Below are 26,501 nucleotides of genomic sequence, written 5' to 3'. Positions count from 1 at the left end.
AAGACCTGCGATCGCAGGTGGTGCGAGAGGCCTGCATCACTGTGGCGTGAGTTACCAACAGAAAGGCTTTATTTCAGAGCGGCCGCTCTACTCAGCCTGTTGATCATGTTTCGCTTAATCAGCTAATTAAGGGGTTGGAAATAAGTGACAGCATAAGGAAGTGCAAGGCGACTGATTGCACTAAATTATTATTATTTATTTTTTTCTTTCATTCATGATTTGTCAGGTATGTTTGTGTCTGCACACTTTTTTGTTGTGTGTGTAAATATTTTTGTTGTTGTTGTTGTCTGTAGGCACTTGTCCACAGTGTTGGGGAATAGGTTTGACCATGGAGCAGAGGCCATTGTTCCTGTGTTGTTTAATCTTATTCCCAACTGTGCAAAAGTAATGGCGACTTCTGGCACAGCAGCAATTCGCATCATTATACGGGTGAGGAACTCAGAAGTATTAATGGGTGTAAACATGTGTTTGATAAGTGTGTGAGTTCATTTAATATGCAAGGAATAAAACACCACTCATATGATGCGGCTCGACATGAAACGGAGCGCTGTTGCCACCCTAAAGTTGTTATTTTCCAATAGCAGCACCTCCAGATATGTTTTATTCGTCTTTTACCACAAAAAAAGATTCTTAAAACCGTTTTTATTGTTACATTTAAAGTTGTGAAGTATCCGTGAGACAAGTTAGTTCCTGCCATCAATTTATGCCAGATATAAAGCCTTTCTTTGTTTCCTCTATCTTGAAGTGAAGACAACAACAAAAAAAAATGCAGCTTGTCACGTTATCGAGAAACTGGAAAACACAACACGCCTTAGTGGAATACTTACAAATTGCTGATACCGATGTCTCCTTCCATCGATGTTAAACAAATACCTGTTTTTAAGCTTGGGTTATATGGAGCATCCACCATATAGGTCCATTTGAATTAGTTGTTGTTATAGAAGCCATAACTTTTCAAACGAGTGCATTCATATAACCTGTGATTGTGATTACAGCTGACACTATTGCCAGAGATGCTTTTATAGAATATTAGTCAACACTTTCTCACCAATCAGACTTGGGAATTCAGCAGCACTGGGTTATAAAATAATTTAAGGATTTTTATCTTGCCCGAAGACAACATGAAAGAATTAGTAGAGCAAATACAAACATTACGTTATCTATGAGGAAAATATAAAGGAAAACGTACAGCAAAAAATAGAAAATGTTGTAGCATATACAGTAACTACAGATAAATGAAAGCAGCCAAGCATACAGTAGTTTTGTTGTAGGATTTGATGGAGTTTGACTATTTGCATATTTTGTTGGCAGCACACGCACGTGCCACGGCTGATTCCTCTCATCACAGGAAACTGCACATCAAAATCTGTGGCTGTAAGGAGGTGAGGCAGCGGCACCACTCGATACCAATCATGTGCTAAACACTAATCATGTGCAATTATCTCATTACTGACTCTCTCACTCCCCCTTTAGACGCTGTTATGTGTTCTTGGATCTGCTGCTGCAGGAATGGCAGACACACTCTCTGGAGAAGTATGAAGAAAAGAGGAACTAAAGGGATTTTTTTTTCAAGTTTCTATAGCACTTCCTTATGTTCTCTCTCTCTGTCTCAGGCATACAGCAGTTTTGGTGGACAGCATAAAGAAGGGAATCAGAGATGCTGACTCAGAGGCTCGTGTGGAGGCCAGAAAGTATGGGTAACTTCAATGGACTGTAAATGATCCACATTTCCTGAGTTTGGATTAATGTAGAAAAATCGACCTGTCTCTCAGGGCCTACTGGGGGCTGCGGTCACATTTCCCCATGGAGGCGGAGTCTCTGTATAACTCATTAGAATCGTCCTATCAAAAGACCCTTCAGTCGTGTCTAAAGAGCTCGGGCAGCGTGGCATCGCTTCCACAGTCGGATCGCTCCTCCTCCAGCTCGCAGGAAAGTCTCAAGTAAGAAGCACACACACATTGGACACTTCGCCAAACTTATCACATTTTCAAAACTGTCCTGAAGAGAGATGAACTGAAATTGGGGATTATTTTTCCAGTAATTTGACAGAAAGTTGGTACGGTGAGAACAGTAAAAGTACCATTAAATTGCTCAAGAACACATGTGCTTGAATGAACTTTTGTTCTTTTATCTGGACAATCATTTGGTCAACTAGCATATATTTGTTACAACACAATCACTGACACATAAGACATGAGGATCTCACGTTTCAGCTAATGACAATAAGGAAAGAGCCTCATGATACTCAAATAAAATTAGCATTTTAATTTAACTAATGGTGAAAATGTGATGTTATGAGAACATAACTGTAAGGAATAATTTCCTCCTTAATGATCACTAAATAAGTTTTTCTGTTTGTTCATGCAGTTTCTATATTGTGTAAAATTGTTGTTCATCATGGCACATTTTGTAACAAATTATTTATTTTATAGTTGTACTCTGTTTTTTGTTTGTTTTTATATGGTATTGTATGTTACTTGATGTGGTAGTTGTAAGCAGGAACCAAATAACACACACCTGCAATCATTGGTTATCAGACTTATGGCCAATGGAAAAGGCAACTATTGAGAATCTGCCATTCCAATAATGGAAGGCAGGCTTTTGCGAGCATTTTGCGATCGCAGAAATGAATGCAAAATCGAGAAAGCTCTGCAATATATGGAGGATCATGCAATTTTTCAGAATTACTGAAGATTTTCCGCAGATTAGGGACATGTCATGCGACGTCATCACAACACGTGTTCCACCAAAGCCCTCTTGGATTCACGTGCGTCGAACATGAGAACAGCTAAAAGGTTTCTTTTACCAACAAACATCACTGCGATAGACCGTGCAGAACTATTTCATGCAATTGCAATTTTGCCAATTCAGCTCGTTTTCTGCCAAAAAATAAGCCCACAAAACTCTTGCAAATTTTTTGTAAAAAAAGCTGCAGCTAAATCAAGCATTTTTGACCAGAACAATCACAAAAAATCTTTGTGAAATCCTGTACGGACTTTATCCACCAGTAGCAAAAGATATGTTTTATCTGATAAATTATGATTGATTGATTGTTTTTTTGGGGTTTTTTTAGTCGGCCTTTGACTTCAAAATGGTCAGCTGCTCCAGGCAGAGGTGAGTGTCTGTCTGTATGGGAATACAAACTGTTCTCATTTTTCATTTAAAACTTGAATACAGTTTGAGAGTAGATCATATGAGTAATTGCTGTTTTATGAAGGTATGTTGTTTTTAAAAAAATGTTTTTATGTGCTTGTTCCTCAGTTCCAGCCAGCTCTAAGTCATCAGGCTCACCAGGTTCCCTGCAGCGATCTCGGAGCGATGTGGATGTAAACGCAGCTGCCAGCGCGAAGGCCAGACACAGTGGACAGGCAGGAGGAGCCGGCCGCCTCACTACAGCTTTACCCCCAGGCACCTATGCCTCACTAGGTACCTGCTCAGAAACACACACTCTTATTAGGACTGACCCAATACTTGGACCACTGAAATCTGAAACACCCTCTCTCCTTCTTCACAAACTCGCACATCTCTCCTTTCTATCTCTCTGGGAATATGTTCTTCAGTTTAGTCCCTTACTTGGAGTTAAGTAATCTGAAGTATGTCCGCGTTCTTTAAAGTGGTGCGTATGCATGTTTCTGAACTGTGTGTGTGTGTGTGCGCATACACTCTGCTCTCTAACTGTTTTGCTGTGCTCCTCTTTCTCTTCTCTGGCTTAAAGATGATGCCTCTGATAAGGATGGTAAGATCATATCGTAGACGTCCTGTCCTCCCATCTGCTTTAGCTTATCTGTTCTTCCATTCTTTTTTTTTTTTCTTTTTTGTCTCTCTTTGTGGTGTTCACCTGTTTCACACTTTTGACATTCATGTCCTCATGTTCTCCTGCTTTTTTGGTGGACCTTTACAGATCTTCCTCACCTCCACGTACAGTCTGATTGATTAGGAGACGCACACATGCATAAAACACACAGAAGTTCACAATCTGTTTCTAATGGAAGACATTACGGTTCTAGTTGGACCTCTGTGTCACATATTAGTCCAGCAGCATTCTGGTGCGATTCCATATCACTGTACCATGATCCTCCTCTCCTTGTGTTTCTTGTTTGTGCTGAGATGTTGCTGCACCCTGCTGGAGAGGAGCGGTACTACAGACTGTAATTGAGATTGTGAATTACACTCAGCTGCTTAATCTGGAAGTCCTCCATTCCCATTCATCTTTCTTTTCTCTAATGCTTTCTTCAGTCTGCCTACTCAAGCTTGGTGCTAATTGTCAGTTAACCTGTTTCTCTAACTCTAGATTTATCTGGCTGCCAGCAAAAGACTGTCAAAGGGTTTAAATAATGAATGAATTGATTGCATTATTTTGTGTAGTTGATCGTGATTATCCAGAATTATTTAGTCGGGTTGATTTGACCCAAAACGAAACATTTTTACAGCTTTGACTTGCTTCTGTGCTAGTGCCCAGTAATTCCTTTGGGTTTGTTAGTGCGTTGTGAAAAGCATTCTGTTGAGAGTGGCCTCAGTCTCTAGTCCCGGGGTAATTACAGTTACCCATCGATGTTCAGTAGCGTGCATTTAAAATTCTTGTCACAATTTTAGCAAATGGCACATTAACATAACATAAATAACACGATGGCAAAACACGTTGGCTGGATTCTGTCACAGACTGATGGCTTTGAGACGTAAATGTGTTTCTGTGCATTTTCAGGCCGACTACGTACTAAGCAGCCGTTGTCAACTCCATCAGGAATTAGCAGCAGTCAGGTGGACTCGAGGGCCCGGAGCCGAACAAAGATGGTATCTCAGTCACAGCGTAAGTGTTTGCACAGGCACACTATCAAAGAAACACTCAAACATGTGCATGAACATGTGCACACTTCTGATCACTCTTCCACATGTGTGTATGTGAGTTTATTCAGTACACCTATCAATTTTTGACGGACATTGTCCGTGTTATCAGGGAACATATGGTTGCACTTTGCTGATGATCAACTACCGAATGAAGTTGGGAGATTGTCAGCTATACTCTACCTCATTTGTCAGCGGAGAGGGATCGTCTTATGCCCACCAGATAATATTCACCCTTCTCAGCACAGCGATTACACTGTTAATTGGATCCACTTAATGAAATCCACCTACCTTGTAAGTCTATCTTAGTTGGCCTGTTTCACACTAGCGAGCGACAAGCCTCTCCTGCAGTTTGCAGCTTGTCTCTTGTGGACAGGAGTGATGACTGCTACACAAGCACATAGAACATAGGATTTTTTTTTTTTTTTTTGTAGATGTGAGCTGCTAAAAAGAGCCACGAGAAGGAAAGCACAGTGCTAAGTGCTGTTCAAAACCGATGTGTTCTGGAGATTTGACCTGATCAATAAAAAGAGAAAATAAATGGTGGATGCAATACATAAAATATTTTAAACTAGTCATTTCTTTAATTATTTTATAAACTAGTCATTTCGTTCCTTATTTTAAACGAGTCATTTCTGTCTGCACCCAGTTGGGATTGCTGTGTTCTGACCTGCACAAACAAACCACACCAAAGAGGCAATCGCACCAGAGTTCAATTCAAACGAATGAAACGCTGCGTATGTGAAAGCACACTAAGGCGGTGAGAGTCTGGGGACAGGTTTCCAGGGATAACGCACATCTAGCACTGTAGGATTGGTTTGAGGAATTCACTTCAATCCATCTTTTGATTTTTTTCATTTTTATTTTTTGGTCACTTTACTGAAATCATCCCTAAATAGCATGGAATTAAGAAAATATGAATTCAGATGTTGCTTGATGCTCAGTCATGTTTTAAAAAAAGAAAAACAACCCATCAACACTGCTCAACCTGATACACGCATCAACAACCTGTGCGATGTCATTAAATACAAAATGGACAACACGTACCTCATTTAAATTATTTCTTAAAGGAGGTCACAATCAAACTATGCACATTCAAGTAATGAGTAGACTTTTAAAGCAACCCATACAAGTGTATACAACATATATGTGCACACAGCTTGCTGTAGCATGCACTGTCTGTCCAAGAGCACAGTGTGTGTGTGTGTGTGTGTGTGTGTCTATGGAACCATCCTGCTCTCGGGATGTAACACACGGCTCCTTCCAACTGTTTCTGTGCCTCTAGGTTCCGACGATTCTGATTGCACGCCAGGTACCCTTGTTTGACGTGTCAGCGAGTGTGTTAGTGTGTGCGAGTGAGTGAGAGCGTGTGTGTGTGTGTGTGTGTGTGTGTGTGCGCGCGCGCGCGAGTGTGTACATGCATGCTGTGTGGTATTCACTTGGGTGTCTTGGTATGAGTCCATTTCTGCCTGCAGGACAATTGAGAGCCAAACGCACTCCTGCAATCTCACACATTAATGTGTGTGTGTATGAGGCATCATTCCCTTCAAGGGAGGCATTAAAGAATTTTGTATTAAAGGGAGGCATAAACCAGTGAAGTAGAGACTCATAAAGTGTGAGAGTGTGTATGTTAGGGATTTCATCTTCTTTCATCATCTTTCTGTGTTGTTCGGCAGCTTTCGGATTCTGTGTGCACTCCTGACATTGCTCTTTTGATTTCCAGCCTTATATTTTTGTTCACGCATAAGCCGCGTACATTGGATTGCTCAAGTTATGTGCATGTTTTTAGCCCATAATGCATTGCTTCGTTTTAATGTGCTCCTCCTCCTACATAATGGGCCTCATGGCTCCTTCCCTCCCTATGATTTTGGCCCATTTTGGATCAGGATAACAGTCTGCTAGCGCAGTTGGTGGTAAGAATTTCCACATATATTTTACATATTTTACCTGTCTCACAAAACTTGCCCCTTTACACACCTTCCACTGGGATCCACCCTGTTTTAGCTTCGTGGTTGATGGAGACACATGGACCTTACTGTCCATCCCCACACTAGGTGCTGCACGTACAGTGTACAGCTTCTCTGCTTGGCTTGCTCTGGTTGCCTTAGAGGTGTTTTACCAAGTTTATAAACATTTCTGCTTGAATTAGTCTTTTAATGACTAACTGAATACAAATAATTTCTGATGGGAACATGTGTGGCGTTACAGAGAAAAGTCTGGAGGAGCTGGTCAATGTTTGTGTATTCATTAGTATTAGAAATAAATTCTGCTTTGCACTGGCCACATCTCATTTTTATGTTTGACACTGCATATAAATTTTTTTAATTTTTTAATTATTTTTTCCCCCCTCTTATATCTGTGAGTGGATTATTGTTGTGTGAGCTCCATCCTAGTCATAAAAATACTGATATAGTTAACTTTGGCTTTCAATGATACTTACTGTTGTGACTGTTGGTTCCTCTCTTTGTGCTGTTCGTCAGTTCAAGTAGTGTGTGTGTGTTCTATATATGCTGTTTTTATTGAAAATACTAAAGGAAGGTTCCAGTGTTTTTTCAACCTAATATCTGTCTATTAACCACACACAGTCACATAACACATGAGAAAAGAATTCAAAATATACTCTCACCATCCACTTTATTAGCTCATTCCTGCATTTAGCCAGTCAGCAAATTATGTGGCAGCAGCACAATTCATAAAATCCTGCAGATACAGGTTCAGTTCAGTTAATGTTCATATCGAATGTCAGAATGAGGGAAGAAATGTGATTTCGGTGACTTTGACTGTGGCATGGTTGTTACCTGACATGCTATTTCAGAAACTGTTGCTCTCCTGGGATTTTCACACACAACAGTGTCTAGAGTTCACACAGAATGGTGTGACTAATATAAAACATCCAGGGAGAATGACTAGACTGGTTCTCGATGACATGATTTGCTTCAGTTACTCAAATAACCACTATTTACAACCCCGGTGAGAAGAAAAGCATCTAAGAACGCACCATGTGATGAACCTTCAGGTGGATGTGCTACAACAGCAGAAGACCAGGTTGGGTTTCTCTTCTGTCAGCCAAGAACAGGACTCCAGGCTACAGTGGGCACAGGATCACTGGAACTGGACCGTTAAAGATTTGGAAAAAGACTAGGTGTTTTTTCAGTCTGTGAGGCATTTCTGTCTGCAGAACCACCAGTCACTGGATGGTTTTTTGTCTTTCACACCATTGTGTAAAATCTGGAGACTGTTGTTTGTATGTGTGTGTCTGTGTGGAAGTCCGAGATGATCAGCCGTTTCTGAAATACTCGAACCAGCACATGTGGCGCCAATGTCACAGAGATCACATTTTCCCCATTCTGAAGTTTGGTCATTAACTAACTATTAACTGAAGCTCTTGACCTTTTATCAGCATGATTATTATCCATTTCACTGCTGCAACATGATTGGCTGAACAGGCATAAATGTACAGGTGTTCCTAATAAAGTGGATGGTGAGTGTATATTAAATATATATGTGGTATATAGGGACAAGGTTGAAAAAACTGTGGAGTATTCCTCTAACGTAGGCCGGTTGGAATCTCTTTTACAATCCTCTCTCCTGTCTCCTCTCCCTTCAGCGGGTTCTCGGTCTGGCTCGCCGGGCCGTGTGTTGGCCAGCACAGCTTTGAGCACACTGAGTACAGGCGCCCAGCGGGTGAGTGCTGCTCCAGGCTCCCAGCGGCGCAGCAGAATCCCACGCAGTCAGGGCTGCAGCCGAGATTCAAGCCCCACCCGCCTGTCCGTGGGTAAGCACCAGCCTCTCGACCTCTTTTCTGTCTGTATGTGGCTCTATATTTGTGGTGCTGAACTCACTTTTGGAATTCACCACTTTTCATTTTTGATTGATTTTAATAAAAAAAATTTAAATTCTCCCAGCTGCTGTTTGTCATTTGTACTCTTACAGCGCCACGTGTTTTTGCTGCCTACAAAGTCAATCAGTTGTTGTTGTTTTATGCTCTTTTTTTCTTGCTGTGTTGTTGGGGTGGGTGCAGCTTACAGCCAATCGTATTCTTACTCGTCTTAAAATCTGCTTTTTTGATCAAAGCGCCATCGAACGTCAGCCACATCTACAACGGAGCAAAAGGAGGTATGCTTTCTGCGCTTCTTTCCTTCATTCATCGCATTTACGATAACGCATCCGTCTGTCTCCGCACTGACCGGACCTGCAGTGATGTATAGTGCTGATTGTGCTGCTTTGGCCTGCTTGCACAGACAGGACTCGCTCCTGTGTTAACCTGCTCAGCTAATTCAGAGTGCTGAATTGCACAGGAATGTAGATGCAAGTAAAAAGCTGTAAAGCTTTACGCTACAGTTCCCGAGAGTAAACTAGAGATCAGTATCTTTTATACTCTTTATCTCTAACTTCTTATCCTTCTTTCTGTGGAATCTTTGTTTCTGCAAGATGTTCACTTCTGGTTTAGCGCCTGAATTGCTGGATATACAAACAATTGAATGTTTTTTGTAATATCCATTTATATGTAAAATAAAAATCCACTATAGATATTTTCTATGGGGTTCGTCAAGGTTTTAAATTAGGACCCCTATTTGTGACTAGTCTCTTGCTCTGTTCATTGCTTTACTATTTTGTATGTTAAGCTTGTTCTTTCTCTCTTATCCTCCCTTGTCCCCTTCCTTTGTCTTTTCGTGTTATTTATGGCTCTGTGTGTGTCTTTCATTGTTTTCCTCTATTTCCTATTTGTCTTTTCTTATTTCTGTCCCTTTTTCTTGGGGTGGGTCAGCGCGGGGTAGTCGTATACCGCGGCCTAGTGTGAGTCAGGGCTGCAGTCGTGAGGCCAGTCGAGAGAGCAGCAGAGACACCAGCCCTGTGCGCTCCTTCACGCCGCTTGGTGAGTAGCCACAGCCATTGCTGCAGACTGAACCATTCACACACAGCTGTGGCTTCACGGGGTAAAAAAAAAAAACATCGGATATCTTGATATTTTTAATACTTTTGTGCATGTGCGCTACTCTTTGCAAGGCCCCATGGTAGCTTCCAGAACTTGGCTTGTTGTTCCTCACGTGCTTTTCTTAATCAAACCCCATGGCCCATGATGTTAAATGATGGTGCCTGGAGTTGAAAAACTTACTTTTGTACAGTGAAAGAAATGTGCTTATTATCACTGCGAATAAAACCATATGTGGTTTGTATCAGGTGATGTGATTCAGAAGAATCACAATCATGCAGAAGATATCATTGCTTGTTGCTTTTCAAGGTTTCCTTTGTCTCATGCTGATAGTTTTTGCTACAAGTTGGTGTTTTCTGCACAGCTCACTAGAGAAAAAGGTTTAGAATAAAAAAATCTAAAGACCGTAAATGGCAGGGTGTTATACAAATACAATATGGTCTCAATAATACGAATACGTATGGTCTCAGTAATACGAATACGTATGGTCTAAATAATATAAATACGAATGCGAATGGTCTCAATAATACGAATGGTCTCAATAATACGAATACGAATGGTCTCAATAATACGAATGGTCTCAATAATGCGAATACGTATGGTCTCAATAATACGAATACATATGGTCTTTATAATAGGATGTTGTATATTAAGATGCTTAAAGGTCAGTTTTTATAATGCATAATTTTTCTTCCTTCAGATGTCTGAAGAAAATCTTACATCATTACATAACTATCACAAAACAAAAAGTGCATGAAGTCCAGAATAGGTTTGAGGTAATATTGCCCTCTTTCAGGATTTAAATTTGTTTTGTTGTAGTGTCCCAAGAGTTTCCTAACTTTTAATTACAGAGTCCTGATTGATGATAGACATCCGACTCAGGGTGGAATTCTGCTGTAGGGTAGGATAGAGAAGCTGGTCATACAAGCAGAACTGGACTTTAACCTTTGAGTATGAAAGTGTGGGTCACAAAGTTGGTGTTTTGGTGAAGGTTCAGTCACCTGGGGTTTCTGTAGTGGGCTCTAACACACTGACTTAGTTATGCGTGTTGTGTGTATGTGTGTGTGTGTGTTACAGCTTCACGACACTACTCTCGCTCTACTGGTACTCTTCATGCCTCTGATGCCTTTGGGGCAGCAGGTGAACTATGACCCGCAGCCTGCCCAGTCCTTATTTAAACGCAAAATACATATGCGTCGTTTCCTTCTCATTTGTTCATCCCAGTCATGCTTTTTTTTTTTCTTTCAGTTCAGCCTCCATTGGACTGCATGCTTTATGTTTAGCTTCCATAACAACTATTTCTTCCCATCTAAAAAACAAAACAAAACGTGATGACTCTCTCCAGCAAACAGCCACAAATGTGGGAACAGACACAAGTGATGAATTCACTGAAGATCAGAATGAGAAGAATTAAAGGAGTGGTTTGTAATTTGTATAGCCCTGCAGCTTATATGATTTATTACAGTTCTCGGAACTTTTAACAATATTAAAACTATGCCTTTATGTGGCAGTTTTTAGAAGCAAACCGGGGAGATTTAGCCAGGAGCTGGAAGGTAGAGAGATGGTTTGTAAGTCTTCTGCATTTGAAGCTTTTTGCTGTCAAAGTAGATTTTATTAGTTCAACATAAATTTCCAATTGGTCATCATCAGTGATTTTTCTTCCTGCATTCTAACCCACATTTTCTTTTTGTATTTAATTTACTTACTGTTTTCGTTGTTGTTGTTGTTGTTTAGTATTTCAGTGGTGGTACTTTTTTTTTTTTTTTTTTTTTTTCCTTCAACCATGTATGGTAATGGGTTATTGTTTTAAATTGGGTCTGATGCCCTCCCCCTCCGAATGTGTGTTTCTATATGTAAAGTAAACTGGTGTGTGTGTTATAACATGTGCACTGTGTGTTTTTAGGTTCAGGTTTGGGAATCTCTCAGTCGAGTCGTCTCTCTTCCTCTGTCAGTGCCATGAGAGTGTTGAATACAGGGTCAGACGTAGAGGAGGCCCTCGCTGATGCACTGGTAAATAACTTCATTCATACAAATCTGTCTGTGTCTGTGATTCTGTGCTTATCTCTTTGCTAACCATCGTATAATAACCGATTCTGTTAACGCTGCCAGCTGTTAGGAGATACACGGAGCAAGGTCAGTCTTTCAGCCTGTTTTTCTGTCTGTTGCAAATCCACTTACAGGTTTATTGTCTCACTGTCTGTTTGTCTCTAAATTCCTTTAATACTCCCTTAAAGATTTCCGACATGCTTCTGTTTGAGCTGGGGTTTTTTTTTCATTTATTCCAAAGCTCTCCTATGTATTCTTTGTTTTTGTTTTTCTTTCTATTTTCATAAGCAGAAGAAACCGGCTCGGCGGCGGTACGAAACCTACGGCATGTATTCTGATGACGATGCCAACAGCGACGCGTCGAGTGCTTGCTCGGAGCGTTCGTATAGCTCGCGCAACGGCAGTATCCCCACGTACATGCGTCAGGCTGAGGACGTGGCTGAAGTGCTTAACCGCTGTGCCTCGGCCAACTGGTCTGAGAGGAAAGAAGGGCTGATGGGATTACAGGCTCTGTTGAAGAACCAGCGTGCTCTCAGGTACCACACAGATACATACACCGGTCCCTCGAGGATCGTTTGGAGTGTTTTTGTTGCTCAGTTGTAGTTCCAAGACCCTATTTAGCTTCTACAAGATGTGAGTTTGATCATACAGCTACGCCAAAGATGAACTTGATGAATAGGCAAAGTGTCACTCGAATTTGTGTACGCTAATAACTTGAGGTTTCTTGTTGGAAAAATCATTATTATTGTTCCACTTTCAGTGAAGGGATATTGTGAACAGAACAGAAGTCACTTGCTGTGTGCTTGTGTGTATGTCTTCAAGTTTCGAGTTTAATTAAATCTCTTTTCTTTTCTTTTTTTTTTTCATTTGTTTGTTTGTGTTTTTTTACAGCCGGGTCGAGCTCAAGAGGTTGTGTGAGATTTTTACCCGGATGTTTGCAGACCCACACAGCAAGGTACCACCGGCACGCCGCTTCTAGCTGGGCGCATTTTACTTTCGCGCACACACATTACCCATGCATGAAACCTTGTATGAATAAAATATCGGATTCTGCCTCACCTAGAGCCTTTAACTCCGACATACACGTGCGCATACACGGCAGCACACTCGACATGAGAGGCATGCGCTCTGCACACTAATTCTCAGGGTGAGGCCACTGGCTAACAGCATGGTTTTGTACGGTTTGGGTGGATGTCTGTTGCTCTTGACTGCCAGTTAGAACGCTCCGCTCTTCTCATTCAACGCAACTTGCTACCTATCCAGACAGGATCTGTTTTTCTTCGCTCGCTTGCACGTATTTGCAGACATTTCCACAAATACCAGGATTATTAAACAATATTTCTACCAATTAAGCCATAATGGAACAATTTTCTATTTTGAGTTTTTTTCCCTGATTGCATCAATCCGTAATGTTTAGATGGACCAATGAAGTGGTGATTAGTAAGAATTTAAAAAGGAAACCGTTCTAATATACAATACATACATCATCTTCCTGAAGTCCACAGTCGTTATACCGTCATGTACACATGGACACGTTTGAAAAGACTAACACGCTCCATTTCTAATTTGGCGTTTGAGTTGGTTTCTTACTCACCTGCAAACTGCAGCGTTTTTCTTGAGCTTGTTTGGACGCTGTCCTTGCGCTGGGTGGCCAGGTCATCGCCCAGAGCTCTGTAAGTCTGATTGATGGCCTTCGGGTCCAACCCTTTCTCTGATTTGCAGCGTGAGTCCAGAGGCTTCGGCACGGCAGAATCCGGTATCAGTTCCGCCTCCTTTAAGGTACAATACACATTCCTGCACATTCACATGCCTGACCTGTCTTCAGGGGCCTGGAAAGCTGGAGCCCCCTTCCTCTAATGTGCTTGGATTACAAAATAATCTGGCACAGAAATTTCCACTCTTTTCTTCCATTTTTAAAAAAAAAATCTTTCTTCTCTTCTTACTTCTTTCTTTTTGTATTTATTTCTCTCTTTAACAGCCAAAAAAACCTCTTGAATTGCTGCTCGACTTCGTAATAATCCAATAATTTAAAAGACCACAAACTTTATTACTCTATGAAAATATTTAAGTTCCAGAGTTAAGCCAGAAGTTTGTGTTTATATATAATGCATTCAAGCATGTAAAAGGAAACTCACTAGATTTGTTTGTTGTTGTTGTTGTGTGTTTGTTTTTTTTTTCTCTCTCTCTTCATGCCTTTGCCTGGGGTGGAACTGTAGAGAGTAAGTTCAGAAGAATTTCATGCAATCTGTCAGATGGCCGATCGTATTGAAGTCTTCTTAAATTTCTGTGTGTGTGTGTTTTGGCTGCTTCTTTAATAAATGTGGTGCCTGCTTGGTAGAATACAATCTTAATTTATTGTGTAAATGTGTTTGGGGTTCTGTGTTAACAGTACAAGCTGTGGAACTAATACACTAATCAATAAGAGAGTTGGAGGGATTTTTTTTTTTTTTTTAACAAAAGGCATTAACGTCATCAATCCCCTCCTGCTGTTCATGCCATCTTACCCTTATCCAATCAGAAGATGATGTTAAATAAATGTCTTGTGCCTTTCATTTTAATTGCTTTTATTTGTGTGATATAAATAATTGGTGATTGTGCTGACCAATGGCATGCTTTTGTCTTTTGACAACTAATAGTAAGAAACTCTTGAAACTCCTTAATGTATTACTGTACGTGTAAAAGAGTTGGACTGTTCGTAGGAGCTTTGAACTAGTTTACTAAAACTATCTAGGATTTGGACCGGCTGATAGGGATGCACTGATTGCACTTTATTAATCAGCTGATACAGATGCAATACTGACGTCATTTCAGTAACAAAGGCTCTCTACAAGCTTCTGTTACAAAGTTGTGCGAGGTTTAATAGCTTTAGGGCAGGGGTGTCCAATCTTATCCACAAAGGGCCGGTGTGGGTGCAGGTTGTGGGTGCACCAAGCAGGAGCCACGCCTGAGTCTACTGAAAGCCAAGATCAACTGATTAAATGAGTGGAATCAGGTGTGGCTCCTGCTTGGTTGGAATGAAAACCTGCACCCACACCGGCCCTTTGTGGATAAGATTGGACATCCCTGCTTTTAAGTCACGCACTATGTTCCGGTGAATGTTCTGTGTGGCATCATTCAGAAGTTGTCCATCTATGTCCTGTATATCCGATCAAATCGGTGCATCCCTACAAGCCGAACGTTTTTGCACATATTAAAGGCCGTATATGGACTCGATACAGCTTGTTGATTTCATGTGTATGTGTGTTATGTAGGTGTTTAGCATGTTCCTGGAGACACTGGTGGACTTCATAATGGTTCATAAGGCAGATCTTCAGGACTGGCTGTTCGTGCTGCTTACGCAGCTACTGAAAAAGATGGGTGCTGACCTCCTCGGCTCTGTGCAGGCCAAAGTGCAGAAAGCCCTCGACGTCACAAGGTTTGAAAGATAAGCATTGTAAGCATTTTTCCAGAAGTAACAAAATTCTAGCACTAAACCCCCTCTGTATTACATCTCTTTCTAGGGAGTCTTTTCCTAATGATCTGCAGTTCACAATTCTCATGAGATTCACCGTAGACCAGACGCAGACACCCAACTTAAAGGTAATTGTTGCTTTTGGGTGCGGCTGTGCGTCGTCAAGGGCTTGGTTATGTTCTGGGCCATGTCCAGTTAATCTTAACGCTTAATGCCGTACTTTATTTTAGATGGCTTCAGTTCAGGTATTCGTCAGGTTGTTTCTTACTAAAAATTGTGTGAGCACTGTGAGGCGGTTGTAACCCTTCCATCAACTCTCATGCAAACTAAGAGGTCACTGCTTGACACAAGATTACACTCCAGTTTCATTCCCCTCACACACGTTTACGTCACCACCATGCCGTTTGCGACTCCACAGTCCTCCATATGTCTCTCCCCCCCCCCCCCCCTTCTTTCTGCCTCTTATCTTCTTCTTACTGCCATTTTTATCCTTACCCCTCTCCTCATAGCTGCTCCTTCCACGTCTCCCCCCTTCTGTATGGGTCTTTCCATCATTGATATGCTCTCCTCTCTCTTTCCGAAGCCGGGGAAAAGGCGCTGTTGCCAGTACGGGGGCGGGGCTATAGAATTGCTTCCCCTCAGAAAGCGGCGGCATGCTTGCACACTACAGGAACATATCCAAGTGTGGAACCAAGCTGTACAGGTCAGTGAGACACAGGGGAAGCAATCCTATAGCTCACTGGCCCCCAACAGGGTACCACCCCCTCCTCTGAAGGTTGGAAGCAGTAAAGCTTAATGACATCATAGCTGTTAAATTTGTTACCGAGTCAATCCTAGTCGCTAATCAAATTGAAATGGAGCCTTTGTCAGTTTCTAAAACGTACTTAATTGAGTCTGTGTGGAGACTAGTGAGGGAGACTGTTGAGTGTTTTAGTTATTCGCATCACTCAGTGGACCTCGAAGATCACACTGTGCCCCAAAACCCCCTCTCTTGCACATCACCTTTTGTGGCTAATTGTTTTATTTCTCCTTTCCTGTGGTGCCCTTTCGAACTGTGTAGCTGTGCATGTATGACTCCGCGTGTACGAGAGATGTTCTGTTTTGTCTCTGGGTGTTGCTGAATATCAGGATTGTAGTAGGACATCGTCTGTAATGTGTTGTAGAAATGGTGCTGGTGTAATGCGGATGTCTGTTCATTAGGTGAGGATAATTGTGTAATAGAGTAATCATTATTGTACATTAGCACCCCATATGGCTCATATTGGGTTTTTTTTTGCAATGCAAATGTTGGCTGTGATCTAGATTAGTAGTAATGTGAGGCTGATCTTTCCAGGTGAAGGTGGCCATTTTGAAGTACATAGAGACCCTGACGCTGCAAATGGAGCCGCAGGACTTTGTGAACTCCAGCGAGACCAGACTTGCAGTCTCCCGCATCATCACGTGGACCACAGAACCCAAGAGCTCCGATGTCAGGAAGGTAGGAGAAAACGTTTATTCATATTCATATATATTTCTGTTATGTTTGAGTGGACTTCTGTTCACATTTTAAGTCTTTTTAAGCGTCACAGTGCAGCCCAGGTAAAGCATTTCAACCGTTCACAGCATCAACACTTGCTTTTATTCAGAAAACGGTTAGGTGCTGATCGCCTCAAGAATGTGTGAAATGTTTTTCTGAGTTGCTGGAGAATTGTGTGTTTCTTGGGTCCAGGCAGCCCAGTCTGTGCTGATTGCGCTGTTCCAGTTGAATACACCGGAATTCACCATGCTTCTTGGTGCACTACCTAAAACTTTCCAAGATGGGGCTACCAAACTCCTTCAGAACCACCTACGCAACACTGGCGGTGTAGCACCAGTAAGATATGCAACATCACATGCACTAATTCTCAAATACAGATCTGTGTATTTGCGTATGGATTATAGAAGACAAGATCTTTCAAAGCAACAATAATAAACATGTAGCACAAAGATTAATCTAGAAAAAAATGTCAGTGATTCATTCAGGCCAAAGCATAGACTACCGGTCAAAAGTTTGGGGACACTCGACTGAAATGTTTCTCATGATGTTAAAAACCTCTTGATCTGAAGGTGTGTGATTAAATGTTTGAAATCGGTGTTGTAGACAAAAATATAATCGTGCCAAAATATTCATTTCTTTCATTAGAAAACTAACAATTTATTTGTAAAAAAATATTGTTTTAAACAGACGACTCGGAGTGAAATATTCCGAAAAGCAGCCAATAAGTGTCCAACGTAGGTGTGAACTCCTTTAATCCTGTTTAAAAAGCATCTCAGGACGATTCCTCAAGAAATCGGTTGAGAAAATGCCAAGAATACACTTCTGGAAATTCTAGGCAAAAAGGGTGTCTACTTTGAAGATGCTAAAATATAAAATTATTTTTGATTTATTTTGGATTTTTTAATCACAACATAATTCCCATAGTTCCATTTGTGTTACTCCAGAGTTTTGATGACTTTATTATTATTACAAAATGTGGAAAAAATAAAACTGTGTCTAAACTTTTGTCTGGTAGTGTATAATTTACATTTTCATACTCAGTGAGTCGTCATGCCCTGTCTGCGGGGGGAAAAGTCATCCTGCTAGAGACTACTTTCATCAGGATTTACACATTATAGATTAGAATCTGCACAGCTGCTAATAGACTGTAGGATATCTCTCATGTAGTGATAAACAATTTTCTGTCAGAACTACTGATCCCAGCAGACTGCAGTAGTTTACACACTGCAATGACTAAACGTTTTGTACCATACGCAAAGATGGCCATTAAACTGTGCAGGATGTCTGCTTTCTGAACCTCACCTTATGCTTGTAGTTGCTCTATTCCTGTGTTAACATTTTCTGTAACAATAAAATCCTAAATCTTGTTTACTTGTCATGCAGGCCCCAGTGGGTAGCCCCCTGACACGACACACACCGAGGTCACCAGCCAACTGGTCTAGTCCTCTAACATCCCCGACCAACACGTCACAGAACACGCCTTCCCCTAGGTAACACACACACACACACACACACACAGAGCTCACAATCCCCTGATAATGCACACTTTGCTCGTTCTTATATGTAAGCTGTACAAATCACTGATCTAGTCCTTCTTCTGTTTGTCCAGTGCATTTGATTATGACACGGAGAATATGAACTCGGAGGAGATCTACAGCTCTCTCCGTGGCGTTACCCAAGCCATCCAGAACTTCAGTGTGCGGAGCCAAGAGGACATGAGTGAACCTCCTCGCAAAAGGGAGGGAGACGGAGAAGAGGTAATAGCAGTGATGGAAGAGTACTGTGCCATCAGATTAGACCTCAAAACTCTCATGCTAGAAGTTGATGTTTTAGTTCCATCGCAGGGATGTGCTACAGATCTTTAAGGCAGAGACTCCTTGGTGTTCACCAGCTCTTCGAACTGGTTAGAGGAACAAGAATGAAAACCAGAAAACAGGGTATTTTTGTTAGAACACAAGAACAGAAACATTAAATTACTGGTCCTGTTCAGAGTCCCCTCCCCTCCTTCCGCCCCCATATTGTTTTTGAGCCCTGTTGTTCATGTTTATTTTCCAATCACATATTCTAACCCCTATGTTTTTCTCTTAAAGAAACATCAGCATTTTTCAACCTAATCTTTATCCACTACATTTGTAGTGTATGTGTTATTTACCATGGGCAAGAATTTCAATATATTTTCCTAGAAGAATACAAAAAAACCCCCTGTTTGCTCAAACTCTCTCATAATAGAAGGCTAAGGACAGTTGTGTTTAAGCTCAATGAGTAAATGTTTAAAATACAAAACGAGGATTAGACAGACATCAGGAAATATTAAAGCGGGGAAATATGCACATGCTGCAGAAGTGGCAGATAAGTGCTTAGCTTGAAATAATTTGTATGTTTTTGCACGTCTGTGTGTCTGCTTAGGGTGGTGCTGACACTACGGACACGGGTCGCACAGCACTGGACAACAAAACGTCTCTGCTGAACACCATGCCCCTCCTCTCCTCTAGTCCCCGCCCCAGCAAGGAGTATCAGCCAGGTAGTTACTCAGATTCTTCCTTCGGCTCCTCCCCCTTTAGTAAGAGCCTGAAAGATGCACTGGACCAAGACGGCGAGAGCCTTACGGATGGTGAGACAATCCAGATTGTGTGTTTTGTGCTGTAATTCTGCGTTTCACTGGACTGCAGCACGTGGCTGCACAATTGCCAAGGGTGAACTCCTACCTGCATTGACAGTCAAACACTGTGGTTTTATACTTTTTGTTTAAAGTACATTTGTTTAACTGTCGCTATTTTGATCATGAGTTTGTGGGGCAGCAGAAGACTTTTTTTGTAAGACCTTTTATTGTATACTGGTTGCCAAGTTCTCACTTATGTCCTTGGCCATCACCATGCAGTGAAATGGGTTAGATTTAATGCTGCCTATGCAAGTGTGAGTGACATGCAGCAGAAAGAATGTTTGCAGGTAAAGATTATAGTTGAATAATTAAACTCCAGAAACAGAAGTAAGTGGTAAAAATCTGAATTAGGGTTCTCCAAAGAATTATTGTTAACAATTGCACAGTTTAGCTTGTGCTCTGATTCTCTTCTGCATAACGATGTCAACAGATAGCAGTGTGGACCAGTCCGAGGTGGTGGCGGAGCTGTTAAAGGAGCTGTCCAATCACAGCGAGCGGGTGGAGGAGAGGAAGGCAGCGCTCTGTGAACTCATGCGTCTGATCAGGGAAACGCAGTTGCATGTCTGGGACGAACATTTTAAAACTATTCTCCTGCTGCTGCTGGAAACCCTGGGGGATGGAGAGGTATGCACAGAGGATATATATATATATATGTATACACACACAATTTTATTAATGCCAGCAAAGAAAGTGAAGTTGAATTATGTTGGTAAGTACTGCCATTTGTGCAGCATGTGATTCGTGCACTGGCACTGCGGGTGCTGAAGGAGATTTTGAACAGGCAGCCCTGGCGCTTTAAGAACTATGCAGAGCTCACCATTATGAAGACCTTGGAAGCACACAAAGACCCACACAAAGAGGTCAGACCTCCAAACACACCATGAGCACACCTCACATCATATACAGGGTGTCCCAAAAGTCTCCATACATCAGGGAAATGAACACACTTATTTTTTTTTTGGCAAAATGTAACTTTATATTTACAAAACATCCTCTACATGATTGCGTGATTTCTTTGTAATCGAGCACTGAGTCGTCTCTTTCGCTCATGATAAACTCGTGTTATGCGTATAATTGCATGTCCATCACAGCCTTGCGACAGTTTCCCCGATCCAGCCGTGAGAATATCAATACGTTCTTCTTTTGTCAAAGGCTATCTGAGAATATGTAATATATGTAATATAAACTTAAGTATGAACATTTTTGGAAGACGTTTTTGCTAAAAGGGGTTATTTTCCTATTGGTATGGAGACTTTTGGGACACCATGTAGATTTAAAAAAAAATATTCTTACACATTACATACACAACTTTTTGTTTTGATTTTAAACCATTTTGAAATGAATCCAGCCTTTTTTTTTTTTTTTTTTTTTTTTTTTTTTTTTGTGGGGGGGAGGTGTATTAGAGAGTGAGTTTTCATAGCAGCGTGCACACCCAAAACACAAGGGTTTACTGTGTACTGAAAATAAAGATGAGCATATTTTCACTTCATGACCGCCCACACACCCAAACATAGCCAGGTATGACAATACGTTTATGTAGTGAAAATGCGTTTGAGTACAGATCTAACAGACAGTGTAAAAGAAACACACACACACAAGCAGTCACGCTTTTCTGGATCTACAGCTCAAATGTCTTTCTACACTTCTCATGAGGGCACTCGGTAGGGCATTCAGCTCCAGCATGCACAAAGAAAGTGAACAGGAAAGCCATTTGTGATTTGCTCTAAATTGAAGATTCCTTACCTGAAGAAGACGTCATGAATAGCAGGAAAGGAAGTAAAAACAATAGAGACTGACTTCCTAAGACACTGTATATTTAAGGTTTAAACTCACCTGACCTGAGAACAATGACCACTGAAATGGCCAGAGGAAGTCAACATGACACTGCATGCTTACTTGTTGTTTTATTTTTATTTTTATTGTATGTACACTGTGTGTGTGTGTGTGTGTGTGTGTGTGTGTGTGCGCATAGGTGGTCCGGGCAGCAGAAGAAGCAGCGGCCATGCTGGCAAGTTCTATCAGCCCGGAGCAGTGCATTAAGGTGCTGTGTCCCATCATTCAGTCTGCAGACTATCCCATCAATCTGGCTGCCATCAAGATGCTCACCAAAGTAATTGAGCGACTGCCCAAGGAAGGTCTGCTCCAGATGCTCCCGGAGATTGTCCCTGGACTTATTCAGGTAAGAATTTATTTGTAACATTCAAAGCAGGATGTTTTTGCTTTACAGGTTGTATGTGGTGCTCAAGAGTCCTCTTTTAGAGGTGTGTGTGCAAGACTGTTGACTGATACTGCTTACCCCCTAGTTTATACCTGCCCATGATATACTCCAGCGGTTCTTAACCTTTTTACGAGTCCGACCCAATTTTATGAATGACAGTGTTTTGTGACCACCCCGCATATCCCCCAACCCAACCTACCAGAGACCGCAGATGTTCGATGGATAAATATTAATATAATTTAAAATAACTTCAATGTTTTGGACTGGTTGGGCTTGAACAGAGGAATGTGAGGCAGTCCAGTGGTGGCTGAGCAGGACTGAGGAAAAGATGCAAACTATCTTCCACCATGAGTCTGGCTCTATACTTGTTCTTCAGTTTCACCAGCGCTTAAAAACCAGCCTCAGAGAGCTCGGTTGATGCGAATGGGAGAAGTTTTTTCAACGCCATGTCACTCAGTTCTTGGTATTCGGCATGCACAGATATCCAAAAATACACCAGTGGCTTCTCAGTGAGCCTCTGTGTACAGTAGTTTAACTTAAAGGTTTTCCCGCGACCCCCAGGTTAAGAACCGCTGCTTTAGTCTAATGAACTTAGTTAACTCTATTTACCAAAATATAAAGAAATAATCTATTTAAACCACAGTGACCTTGACTAGAATAAAGCACTTGTTGTACATCAGTGAATGAATAAAGTCCAGTTTACACCAGACAGATTAAACACACTGCAGCACCGCACCCAAAACACACCCATGTTATCAGTCTGGATTTTGATTTTTCTTTTGGTCCCCTGAGCTTCATATATGGCCACTGTGCTCCTGCTGGTATGGGAGTACAAAAACACCTGCCCCATGTCTTTTTTTTTTTTGTCCATATGCACATCTCCATCGTAGATTTCATGGTTGTTCTTCAGCTTTTAAAAGTGATTGATTTAATATATTTCTTTTACTGTGCTACGTAGGGTTATGATAACTCTGAGAGCAGTGTACGGAAAGCTTGCGTGTTCTGCCTTGTTGCCATCTATGCCATCATCGGGGAGGATCTCAAACCTTACCTCAGCCAACTGTCTGGCAGCAAGGTGAGCTGGTAACATACACCTCTTCACATTCTTTCCAGCTGTGGGAATACCCTCTTTTGTACACTATAAAAATGTTCCCTACCAAATAAAACCTTCCAAACGGAAATGTCAAAATCTTCTAAATCAGAACCAAGCATTGGCTTTGAAACTAACTCAAATGAACAAAGATTATGTCGGAGAAACTTTAATTAGTTCAACAACATTCGTTGTATTTGACTTCTCACCTTCAGCTAAATAAAGTACTTTTTAATTGCAGACTGATAGATACTGTATGGTTGCAAGGATGCTGGTTCAGACATGAATAGCTCCACAAATAAAATAAAGAATATTCAAATATTTCCAAAAATTAATTTAAAAAAAAGTAGTAGAAACTAACAAACCCACACTATAAACGAACACTAAATTGAATTTGAAAGAAAACTGATGATGATGATGATAATAATAATATAAACTCTTTGTCTTCGCAGCTGAAGCTGTTGAATCTGTATATAAAGCGTGCTCAGAGCGGTTCCAGCGGCAGTGACCAGTCGTCAGATGTGGGAGGTCAAGGCCTGTAGCTGGTCCCACAGGACTTTTGAGGGCAGGAGCCCTAGCAGGCTTTTTAACACAGATACAAACACTCAGACCGCTATAAACTTACACAAGCTTACAGATACACACATGCGCGCACACACAAGTATGGACTTGCACTGCTGGACACCTTCCTTTGCCCCTCCCCTACCATCCAGCTACAGTCTGAAGCCATGTGGGACAGCGTGGCTCAGACTCCAACATTTCCTGTTAAACCGAGTTCTTCTTCTTTTCGTGTGAGCACGACTTTCATTGTGGTGCTGGTAGTAAGCTGTGTCGAGTGTGTTGACTGGTAACTGTGTGTGTGTGTGTGTGTGTGAGTGTGTGAGAGTTTACTTACCTGTTAAAATCCCAGCAGTGAGATATAAAGGAGAGAGGGGGAAAGTTTTAGGTGTCACTCTGCAATATCAAGATCATTTCATTAAGATCAAAGATCTTTTGAGGGAAACTCAGATTCACAAGATGCAACAGAATCTGAGCAGAGATTTCATTACCAGTGCTTACAGCTCCTCGATTGATTATTAATGGTCGTATCCCTTCATAACACTGAATGGTTGGTTCAGCTTGCTCTATTATATGGCATACTTTGCTTGGCTATCTGCATGTCATGATTAAAACCAACCCTTTTTATCTGGTCTCCAGCAGGACTTTAACAGGTCCAGGGACCCACTCACACATCCAAGGTTTGCGAAGCCAGATGTCATTTGAATACATAGGCAATATGTATCTATATAACACAACAGGAGTATTCGGGAAAAAAAATCTTGTGTTATTTGGAGGGCGTGTAGATTCTTTTAAGTAGCATAGTGTCATTTCTTCTCCGATGGGAAATTTGTAGAAATGTATTTACGCATTCAAATGGAAAATAAACCTGATGTGTGTCTTTCTCCTTTCTGTAGTTTCTCTTTCTCCCCTGTGAGGAAATTGTTTCCTCTGGTTTTCCCCCACTGCATTTCTAAAGCTATGCTAACAATAAAATGAAAATAAAAAATGTACAGACATGAGTAAAGTGTTTTACCTTCATTTACACGTGCTACTTTTTCTCTTCGGTTCTGTGTAAAGGTTACAGGAAATGCTTACTTTAATGACTGTTAATGTCCCCTTTCATACACGCGCACAGATTTATAAGTTTATTTTAGATTGTATTCATTTGCCAAACACTTTTGTTATAGTTCGTTTACAGTTGAGACAGGATATAATCCGTACATAGAGCTTAACAGTTGAGGGACCAATAGATGGATTAAAAAAAATTAAAAAGTGATATAATAAAGCATGTGCTCTGGTTTCAATTTCATTCATTTGTATAGTGTAAAAAAATAAAAACAAAATGGATGTTAAAAGACTAAATTGCTAGTTTCATATCTGTTTTTTGTGCTATGTTGTAAAATTTATCCTTCCATCCATTTTTCATACCACGTATCCTGCACAGGGTCGTGGTGGAACCTGGAGCTTACCCCAGGGAACTCGGGGCACAAGGCAGGGGACACCCTGGAAGAGGTGCCAACCCATTGCAGGGCACAATCTCACAATTTGGAAATACCAATCAGCTTACAGTGCATGTCACTGGATTGGGGGAGGAAACCGGAGTACCCGGATGATACTCCCGAGGCACGGGGAGAACATGCAGACTCTGTGATTCAAACCGAAGCCCATTTCTCTCATACGTTTGAACAGGCTGAAGGACTAAGCAGAGAGTGTTTTGTTCACAGGAGTTTATCTGCATAAATCTCATATTTCAGTGTACTGATGACTGAATCCATCTAAGTCAAGGACCAAGTGTTGCTGGTGTTTTGCAGGTAAATACTACAGATAAGGTTAGTTTGATGAAGATTAAGCCTTGGGTGGTGGTTCATACCTTTCAGGAGGAGGAATATTTTATGGAACTATTTAAGACAGCTTTGCTTTTCAGAGAAGGGGGAAGTACTAACAAGATAAAATCAGATAAACGGTAACAGAAAACAAATTATAAAGTAAGCATTTGTTTACACAAAATGGTGTGTTGAGGCCAAAAAGAGACTTTTAAAGATTGAACATACTTTGAGTCACTGTGGTAACTGCAAACTGGCATTGTTTACAGACTGAAATGCATAGTAATAATAAAATATGAACTATTATAGTCACTATGGTTAGATTTTAAATGCAACAGCTATCCATTTATATCAGTATAACTTACAAAAATATATTCTTTTTAACAGTTTTTATTGACACGTATCTATTATCTGAAAGAGCTTATTTGTGAGGTAATAATGTGTGTTTTGCACTTATGTATATAATAATATTCATACTAGTGTATAATAGTGTACTGAATCTCTGGGGGAGAAGTGGCACACCACTACTTAAAGTTGAAATTAGTATTTCATTTTCTTTGTAATAAAATGAAAAGTCTAAAGGGACACCATAAAGATGACGCAGTGACTCGCGCGCCAGTGGACAATATTGCTAAAAGTTTAATATGTGTGTTTGCATTGATGTGTTTTGGCGTGCTTGTGCTTCTGAGGTACAGGGAGGGGACGCGATGACGTCACAGCTCGGTTTTGAGGGAAGGTTGCTGATTGGTCCACGCCGTGACATTAAGCGCTTCCGTCCCTTGTTGCCAGGTCTGTGGTTTTTCACCGGTTTCTCGTGTGTCAGCAGGTGTGGTGTTTTTTTTATGCGTGTAGTGCACCTTGCGTGCAGGTCTCATCTATATTCTGCTCTGTGAATGTGCAGTACTGAATTGCTCCACTCATTCTCATAATTAAATTGTATGTAATACACTCACCAGCCACTTTGTTCGGAACACCAGTATACCTGCTCATTCATGCAATTGTCTAATCAGCTAATCATGTGGCAGCAGCACAATTCATAAATTCATATAGATACATGTCAAGAGCTTCAGTTAATGTTCACATCAGACATCAGAATGGAGAAAAAAAATGGGATCTCAGCAACTTTTCTCAGACCGTCTTCTGCTGTATCCCGTCCACCTCAAGGTTCAATGTGTTGTGTGTTCTGAGATGTTTTTCTGCTCACCACTGTTGTACAGAGTGCTTATCTGACTTACTAGACACCTCTTGTCAACTCGAAGCAGTCTGGCCATTCTCCTCTGACCTCTCTCCCATTAACAAGACGTTTCACTGGATGCGTTATGTTTTTCGCACCATTCTGTTTAAACTCTAGAGACTGTTGTGTATGAAAATCCCAGGAGATCA

General features: G+C 41.1%; 1 protein-coding gene across 12 annotated transcripts in view; it reads left to right on the top strand.

Annotated features, from left to right (window-relative positions):
- The window catches only part of clasp2 (cytoplasmic linker associated protein 2), a 54,720-nt gene extending 30,022 nt beyond the window's left edge, over nucleotides 1-24,698 (top strand). The window contains exons 11-39 of one of the 12 annotated variants that reach the window (XM_053612381.1): nucleotides 1-46; nucleotides 294-429; nucleotides 1,312-1,382; nucleotides 1,474-1,533; nucleotides 1,614-1,691; nucleotides 1,773-1,940; nucleotides 3,074-3,114; nucleotides 3,262-3,426; nucleotides 4,703-4,807; nucleotides 8,450-8,617; nucleotides 8,917-8,958; nucleotides 9,611-9,718; nucleotides 10,853-10,915; nucleotides 11,679-11,785; nucleotides 12,110-12,357; nucleotides 12,713-12,776; nucleotides 13,544-13,600; nucleotides 15,073-15,236; nucleotides 15,322-15,400; nucleotides 16,606-16,749; nucleotides 16,981-17,124; nucleotides 18,172-18,278; nucleotides 18,398-18,545; nucleotides 19,195-19,399; nucleotides 19,878-20,071; nucleotides 20,179-20,307; nucleotides 21,420-21,626; nucleotides 22,624-22,740; nucleotides 23,208-24,698. The exon at nucleotides 1-46 is cut by the window's left edge and continues 100 nt beyond it. In XM_053612381.1, coding sequence (XP_053468356.1) covers nucleotides 1-46; nucleotides 294-429; nucleotides 1,312-1,382; nucleotides 1,474-1,533; nucleotides 1,614-1,691; nucleotides 1,773-1,940; nucleotides 3,074-3,114; nucleotides 3,262-3,426; nucleotides 4,703-4,807; nucleotides 8,450-8,617; nucleotides 8,917-8,958; nucleotides 9,611-9,718; nucleotides 10,853-10,915; nucleotides 11,679-11,785; nucleotides 12,110-12,357; nucleotides 12,713-12,776; nucleotides 13,544-13,600; nucleotides 15,073-15,236; nucleotides 15,322-15,400; nucleotides 16,606-16,749; nucleotides 16,981-17,124; nucleotides 18,172-18,278; nucleotides 18,398-18,545; nucleotides 19,195-19,399; nucleotides 19,878-20,071; nucleotides 20,179-20,307; nucleotides 21,420-21,626; nucleotides 22,624-22,740; nucleotides 23,208-23,297 — 3,455 coding nt within the window. In that variant the 3' untranslated portion in view covers nucleotides 23,298-24,698. The remainder of the gene's footprint in view (nucleotides 47-293; nucleotides 430-1,311; nucleotides 1,383-1,473; nucleotides 1,534-1,613; nucleotides 1,692-1,772; nucleotides 1,941-3,073; nucleotides 3,115-3,261; nucleotides 3,427-4,702; nucleotides 4,808-8,449; nucleotides 8,618-8,916; nucleotides 8,959-9,610; nucleotides 9,719-10,852; nucleotides 10,916-11,678; nucleotides 11,786-12,109; nucleotides 12,358-12,712; nucleotides 12,777-13,543; nucleotides 13,601-15,072; nucleotides 15,237-15,321; nucleotides 15,401-16,605; nucleotides 16,750-16,980; nucleotides 17,125-18,171; nucleotides 18,279-18,397; nucleotides 18,546-19,194; nucleotides 19,400-19,877; nucleotides 20,072-20,178; nucleotides 20,308-21,419; nucleotides 21,627-22,623; nucleotides 22,741-23,207) is intronic. The other 11 variants (XM_053612387.1, XM_053612382.1, XM_053612392.1 and 8 more) reach the window with 11 other exon arrangements.
- Nucleotides 24,699-26,501: the final 1,803 nt, after the last annotated feature.

The sequence above is a fragment of the Ictalurus furcatus genome, chromosome 24 (genome assembly GCF_023375685.1).
Source record: "Ictalurus furcatus strain D&B chromosome 24, Billie_1.0, whole genome shotgun sequence".
Classification (NCBI taxonomy): Eukaryota; Metazoa; Chordata; class Actinopteri; order Siluriformes; family Ictaluridae; genus Ictalurus; species Ictalurus furcatus.
This window is presented reverse-complemented; position numbering and strand designations above follow the sequence as displayed.